Source organism: Dromiciops gliroides, chromosome 3 (assembly GCF_019393635.1).
Source record: "Dromiciops gliroides isolate mDroGli1 chromosome 3, mDroGli1.pri, whole genome shotgun sequence".
Lineage (NCBI taxonomy): Eukaryota > Metazoa > Chordata > Mammalia > Microbiotheria > Microbiotheriidae > Dromiciops > Dromiciops gliroides.
In genome coordinates, this window is record NC_057863.1 from 583,887,380 (window position 1) to 583,895,119 (window position 7,740).

At 42.1% G+C, this 7,740-nt stretch overlaps 1 protein-coding gene across 1 annotated transcript; it reads left to right on the forward strand.

Moving 5' to 3' along the window:
• Positions 1–6,792: 6,792 nt before the first annotated feature.
• LOC122748066 (olfactory receptor 51V1-like) lies at positions 6,793–7,740 on the forward strand. The gene has a single exon (XM_043993792.1). The coding sequence runs from the start codon at positions 6,793–6,795 to the stop codon at positions 7,738–7,740; it is 948 nt and encodes a 315-aa protein (XP_043849727.1).

The window sequence follows — 7,740 nt, forward strand, 5'->3', positions numbered from 1 at the left end:
TCTCCCCCAATCTGCCCTTTCCTCCTTCCCTTCTCCTTACCCCTTTTCTCTCTCCCCTCCCTCAGGGCAAAAATATATTACTATACCTACTTGAGTATGTATGTTAGTCCTTCTTTGAGCCAATTCTGATGATATTAAGGTTCACTCACTTCCCAACTCCTTCCTCCTCTTCTACTCTCCTCCATAAGCTTTCTTCTTGTTTCCTTCATGTGAACTACATCTCCCCAGACCATCTCTCCCCTTCTCCCTCCCCCAGTTTATTCCTCCTACACCTCAACCCTATTTTAATGATGTCATCATGAATTAGTTAGGTGGCACAGTGTACAATGCACCAGCCTGGACCCAGGAGGTCCCAAGCCCAAATCCAGCCCCAGACATAAGACACCCCACCCTGTCTTTCCCACAAAGAACAAAACATAAATGCTTTACAGATATTATCCCTTCATATTCAGTTCAGACCTGTGTCTTCTCTGAGTTTCTTACTGAGAAAGTTCTTATGATTTCAAAGTATTATCTTCCCAATGTAGGAATGTAAACAGTTTGATCTTTTAATATCCCTCATGAAGTCTTTTTCCTGTTTACCTTTTTATGCTTCTCCAGGAACTTGTATTTGAAAGTCAAATTTTCTATTCAGTTCAAGTCTTTTCATCACAAATGCTTAAAGTCCTCTTTCTCGTTGAAATCCCATTTTTGCCTCTGAAAAATTATACTCAGTTTTGCTGGGTACGTGATTTTTGTCTTAAGTCCCAGTTCCTTTGCCCTCTGGAACATCATATTCCATGCCCTTCAGTCCTTTAATGTAGAAGCTGCTAGATCTTGCTTTATCCTTATTGGAGCTCCACAGTATTTGAATTACTTTTTTCTAGCTGCTTGAAGTATTTTTTCCTTCACCTGGGAGTTCTGGAATTTGGCTATGATATTCCTGGAAGTTTTCCTTTTGGGATCTCTTTCAGAAAGTGATTGGTGGATTCTTTCTATTTCTATCTTAGCTTCTGCTTCTAGAATATCAGGGCAATTTTCCCTCACAATCTCTTGGAGGATGGTGTCTAAGCTTTTGTTTTGATCATGGTTTTCAGGTAGTCCAATGATTTTCAAATTATCTCTCCTGGATTTATTTTCTAGGTCAGCTGTTTTACCAAGGAGATATTTCACATTGCCCTCTATTTTTTCATTCAATTGGATTTGCTTTACTGTGTCTTGGTTTCTCATAAGGTCACTAGCTTCCATTTGTTCAATCCTAATTCTTAGGCAGTTATTTTCATCAGACAGGTTTTTTGGGGTTTTTTTTGTTTCTTTTTTTTGTTTGTTTGTTTGTTTTAGTGAGGCAATTGGGGTTAAGTGACTTGCCCAGGGTCACACAGCTAGTAAGTGTTAAGTGTCTGAGGCCAGATTTGAACTCAGGTACTCCTGACTCCAGGGCTGGTGCTCTATCCACTGCACCACCTAGCTGCCCCCATCAGACAGTTTTTTAATCTCCTTTTCCATTTGGCTTTTCAAACTGTTGACTTTTTTCTCATGACTCTCCTGCATCGCTCTCATTTCCCTTTCCATTCTTTCCCCTTTTTCTCTACATCTTCTTTCTATTTCTCCTACTTTCTCTTCTCTTTTGAAAGCTTCCATGGCCTGAGAGCAGTTCATATTTTTCTTGGAAGTTTTAGATGTTGGAGCTTTGACCCTGTTATTATCTTCTTCTTCTGAGGTTGTATTGTGGTCTACCTTATCCCCAATGAAGTTTTCGATGGTCTTCTGCTTTCTCTGCCTACTCATCCTGGCTTACTATTTCTTGGCTTTTAACTCCTTCTTAAAGTGTGGCGCTGCTTCCAGGACACACTGTTCAAGATACAGTGTGGCCCGGGGGATGGCTGGGCTTCTTCTCAGCCTGCCTGACCTTGTTTTCATTTGATTTTAAACTCTCCACTGGGGGGGGGGGTGCTGCTTCTCGGGTCCACTCCTGTTCTCAGCTTCAGAGGGTCCCAGGTGCTTTGGGTTGAGGGAGGGCAGGCTTTAATCTCACCTGGCCTGTTTTCAGATTGGGAGATAACCTCAGGCCTACTTTACTAAGCAACCAATGAACAAAGCTTTCTGTGGGGTGGTTCTCAGCTTCTGACGAGACTGCTCCCCTCCCCCACCTGGGTCTCCCACCATTCAAGATTTCTTCCTGGTTCCAGGCTGGGGTGGGATAATCAAATCCTTACCCCCAGTCCACTGGTACCTCTGCACTTACACCCCCGCCCCCGGCCACCCATTCAGTCCGACCACAAGCTCATTCCAGAAGACACGGGTGCTACAGCTGATTCAGAGGCATTGGGGCAAATTCCTCTGGCAGGTGTCTGGTGTGTCAGCCCGATTGCAGGGTTAGACTTTATTTGTGGCCCAGCACAGCCCCCTGAAATCTATCTATAGCTGGAGAAAACTCTCAGCCCTTGTTTTTGTGTGTTTTTCTGCCCCAAGGATTCTTTTATTGCTATTTTTGGGGTGATTGTATCAGGAGCCCTGTGGGTTTAATGTCTTTCCTCTGCCATCTTGGCTCTGCCCCCCAGGATGTGTCTTAATGGAAAAATTTAATTTTATTCCATTTTTTGTAAATGAGAAGAGGTCTCTGCCCTGCTTCCTTAAATAACACTCCTGCATGTTTCTCTGTCTCTCTTCCATTCTCCTCTGTGCCTCCTTTCCCTAATACAGTATTTCATGTTCCTCTCTACTCTCTAAAACAAGGTCTTTCCTGCTTCTCCCTTGAAGATAAACTGTCCAGGATAGGGTTTGTCTTTCAGTAGTGATGTAATGGTCTAACCTGGCCCTGCTATGTTGATGATGGTGGTGGTGGTGGTGATAATAAAATCTAGAACTTAAAGACCAGTGTAAGAATTTGTAAAGGGGTTTACCTGTATTATTTCATTAGATGCTAACAATAACCTTGGGAAGAAGGTATTAGTATCCTCAATTCAAAGCTGAGGAGACTGAGCCTGGGAGAAGTTAACTGATTTGCTCAGGGTTATTTGCTAATAGGTATCTGAGGGAAGAAATGAATATTTGACACTGCAAACAACCCAGCATCCATTGCACCACTGACATTGCCAGATGCAGAGATGAAAAGACAAAAGTGGGCCTCTGAGTTCTGCTTCATTCCTCTCCCTCGATCCAGATAGGGAATCATATCTGCAGGCACTTTGCTCAAAGAAATACTAGTCTAATGGCTGAAACCTCACAAGAAGTTTAGGGGTTTGCTGGATAGATTTCTTTTAAGGATCATACCTTAAACCCAAATAACTCTGGCTCTCAATGATTGGCCCAAGCCTCACTGGACCTTGTTTGGTCTCTTGGTGTCTCAGAGTGAGTGTAAATAGCAATGGTTTCTATTCTGACCAGAAACCCTCAGGGTTTCCTCCCTGGGGGCAAAGGGTGTGGTGCAATGTGAACCCCTGAGACTGTCAGGACAGGTCAAAACATCTCCTCAGAGTCTTCAGGAATTCAGGGCCTGTGGCAACTCTCTGGAACAAGGAGGGAGGAAAGAAGTTTCCCATGGGGCCAGTACTGGGCACAGAGCACTCTTAGATAAATACTCTCTGCTGCTCCCATGTAGACATCTCTTCCATTTTAACTGTAAAACAGGGAAAGATGCTGCCCAGGAGTCTCAGAGAGTAAGTTTTCTGATGAGCAAGAACTGGGCCTAGGCTACAGGAATTGCTTACCGTACCAGAAATAGGGAGTAGCTGATAACGAATATTGGGTCCTAGATCCAGAAGCTGTTTCATGAAAGTCAGTTTCTTTTTTGCTGTGGGAAGGAGGGAAAAGGGGGAGGAGAACTCACTATGGGGCTATTCCCATACCCTTATTTTGGGGAAAAAAGAAAGTCTTCTCGTTGTTCAGTTGTATACAGCTCTTTCTGACCTCATTTGGGATTTTCTAGGCAAAGATACTTGGGGTGGTTTGCCATTTCCTTCTCCAGCTCATTTTACAAATGAGGAAATTGAGGCAAATAAGGTTAAGTGACTTGCCCTGAGTCACACAGCTAGTAAGTGTCTAAGGCCAGATTTGAACTAACAAAGATGAATCTTCCTGATTATAAGCCCAGTCAGTGCTTTATCCACTGTGCCACTTGGCCATTCAATACCCCGCCCCTCCCCAATGCCTAGTGGAGTGGGAAAAGTCCATTAACTACTAGCTATACACCTTGGGCAATTCACAGCTCTTGGTCCAGTTTAAGTATATGTAAAAAGGTGTTTAGAATAAATGATCTTTCAGGTGTTTTCCAGTTCTAATATTCTACAACTAGATGATTCTTTGACCCAGTCTTCATCAAAGATCTGTCAGTTCCCTGGAAGTCTCTCTCTCTCTCTCTCTCTCTCTCTCTCTCTCTCTCTCTCTCTCTCTCTCTCTCTCTCTCTCTCCCTTTATTTTTTCCTAATTACATGTAAAAAATTTTAACATTTTTCAAATTTTGATTTCCAAATTCTCTCTACCTCCTTTCTCCCTCGCTTCATGCCTCACTGAGAAGGTAAGCAATTTGATATAGGTTATACATGTGCAGTAATGCAAAATATATTTCCATATTTATCATGTTCTGAAAAAAAACAGAAACCAAAAGACAACAAGAAAAATAAAGAAAGCAAAAAGAAGTATGCTTTGACCTCCATTGAGGCTCCATCCGTTTCTCTGGAGATGGATAGTGTTTTTCATCATAAGTCTTTAGGAACTGTCTTGGATCATTATATTTCTGAGAAAAGCTAAGTTATCCACAATTGATCATCACAAAACTTTACTGTTTCTGTGAACAGTATTCTGGTTCTGCTCATTTCACTTTGCATTAGTTCATGTAAGTCATTCCAGGTTTTTCTGAAAGCATCCTGTCCATCATTTTTTATAGTTCAATATTATTGCATCACAATTATATACCACAACTTGTTCAGCCATTCCCCTATATTAATAGGTATCCCTTCAATTTCCAAAATTTCACTACTACTAAAGGAGCTGAAATAAATACTTTTGTACATATAAGTACTTTTCCTTTTTAAAAAAATGTCTTTAGGATACAAATCTAGAAGTTGTATTGTTGTGTCAAAGGGTCTGCATGGTTTTATAGCCTTCCAGGCACAGTTTCTAATTGCTTTACAAACTGGTTGAATTGGTTCAGAACTCTACCAACAGTACATTAGTATCTCAATTTTCCTATATCCCTTGCAACATTTGTAATTTTCCTTTTCTATCATATTAGCCAATCTGATAGGTATAGGGTGGTATCTCAGAGCTGTTTTAATTTGCATTTCTCTAGCATTTTTTATATGACTATAGACAGCTTTCATTACTTCAACTGAACACTGCCTGTTCATATCCTTTGATAATTTATCAATTTGGGAATGGCTCATTTTTTAATAAATATGACTCACCCCCCCCTTACTTTTCTGTATTCTACCACTGCAGAATTTGTTTTGAAGGGAAATTGGCAGGGCTCAGCTGACTCACTGCCTTTTCTTTGCTATCTTGGCTCCCATCAAATGTTTCTAAAGGGGAATAAGCAGGCTAGGCAAAATTGCTAGAAGTTGAAGTGATTTTACACAAAGGAACAAAGGTAATGAAGTAATATGAAACTGGCAGGATCTGAGATTACCTCATGTAAGATTCCATAGAAGGGGGCATAGGCTAATATTTTACAAAAATAGAAGTATGAATTTGTGTCTCTTCCAGAAGGAGCTTGTTCTGAGAAGGCATCAGATAAACTCCAGGTACAGGATGGTGTTATTGGATGAATCTACTACCGAATCTGCTTGTTCTGTACTTCAATTCTTCAAGGCACTGGCTGTGGACATGCCTCCTTTCATGACATCCTAATCTAAATTTTTCCCAACCATCTTCCAAGAAACTTCATGGATTCTGTATCCAAAATCTCTTCCATGACTCATTTTCCTCCTCGTCTTCTTCCCCTGGGGTCTCTGGGAAAATTGAGCTTCACAACCATGCCATAGACAGATATTCAGAATTAGTCTTGAATATTATGTAAACAGGCTGAAGAGAAAAGAGACAATATATGTTACTGGGGGGTGGACTTGAGATATGTGATTTTCTAATTGTGAAGTGATCCTGACTATCAACCCTGAGCATGTATAGGCAAAGTCCAGGAACCCAGCTCTCTTGTGCCCATCCCAGCCAGTCAGTGCATACCTACAGTTCCAGAATTGCAACTCTTCAATTAATTGTGACTACTGCCTTCCTACTACTGTAGTCTCAAATACCTCCAGGAAGCAGGATGATATATACAAGGATAGTCCCTATTTGTACCAGTGTTATGTTCATGTCTGCAATTTGATGTCAAGAACTTCACCTGCAGGATTCTAAGCAATTGACTCCTTGAGCACTTTTTCTCCTTCTCTACTTTGGTCTGTTAGAAGTATTAAATGAGAAAAATCACCTTTTGTATTCATTCACCTTCAAGTAATTGAAGGATGGTAATGTGGTACAAATATTAGACTTATTCTTCTTGATCTCAGAGGGAAGAACTAGGAACTAAGGATAAAAATTGCAGAGAGACAGATTTCATTTTGACATCAGGTAAACTTGCTAGCAGTAAGAGTCATCTAAATATAGACGAGGCTGCTTCTAGGAGTAGTGGGTTCATTGGAGGGTTCCATTTAGAGGTTGGCTAGCCCCTTGTCCCACTCATAATAAAGATCATCCTTGATGTGGCATAAGTTGGACCATATGACTTCCGAAGGACCTTTTAACTCTCAGTTTTTTGTGATTCCAAGTTGTTCTAGGCTTTGCTAGTGAGTGGATATTTGCAAGATACCTCTACACATCATGTCCAATGTACTGGGTATCAATTCTAGTTTTTCTAGCTTTCTGCTTACAGGTTTTCCTGGCCTGGAGTGGGCCCACCACTGGATATCTATCCCTGTCTTCTCTGTATACCTGGCTGCCATACTGGGCAATGCCATAATCCTTCACATTGTCCGCACTGACCCCTCCCTGCACCAGCCAATGTATTACTTCCTGGCAATGCTGGCAAGTACAGACCTAGGCCTGTGTGTGTCTACCATGCCCACAGTTCTGGGAGTTCTGTGGTTTGATGTCCGTGGCATCCATCTCTATGCCTGTGTCCTCCAGCTCTATGTTGTCCACTCCTTCTCTTTCATGGAATCAGCCATGCTCTTTGCTATGGCCTATGACCGCTTTGTTGCCATCACCAACCCACTGAGGTATCCCACCATACTTACCAGCTCGCGGGTAGTGAAGATCACAGTAGTACTAGGGTTACGGAGCACTATGCTTATTATACCTCCAGTCTTACGGCTGCTCTGGTTCTCCTATTGCCACCATAATACCCTCTCCCACTCTTATTGCTTGCATCAGGATATGATTCGTCTTTCCTGCTCCAATATACGATTCAATAGCTTCTATGCCTTGACTGTTATCTTACTCTCCATGGGATCAGATTTCCTCTTCATCCTGCTCTCCTATGTCATGATCTTTCACTCTGTTTTGGCCATTGCTTCCCGCAGGGAGCAGCTCAAGGCCCTTAATACATGTGTGTCACATATCCTGGCTGTTCTGTGCTTCTACGTCCCAGTGCTGGGCCTGTCAATTGTGCACCGGTTTGCTAGGCATTCCTCACCCATCATACACATTGTGATGGGCAATGTCTACATCCTCTTCCCACCTCTGATGAATCCAGTCATCTACAGCATCAAGACACAACAGATCCGCAGGGCTATTGTCAGGGCCATCTCTCTGAGAGAGGCCACATAA

Excerpts from the sequence above, each read along its gene's own strand:
- LOC122748066 (XM_043993792.1), top strand. The coding sequence starts at position 6,793 with ATGTCCAATGTACTGGGTATCAATTCTAGTTTTTCTAGCTTTCTGCTT.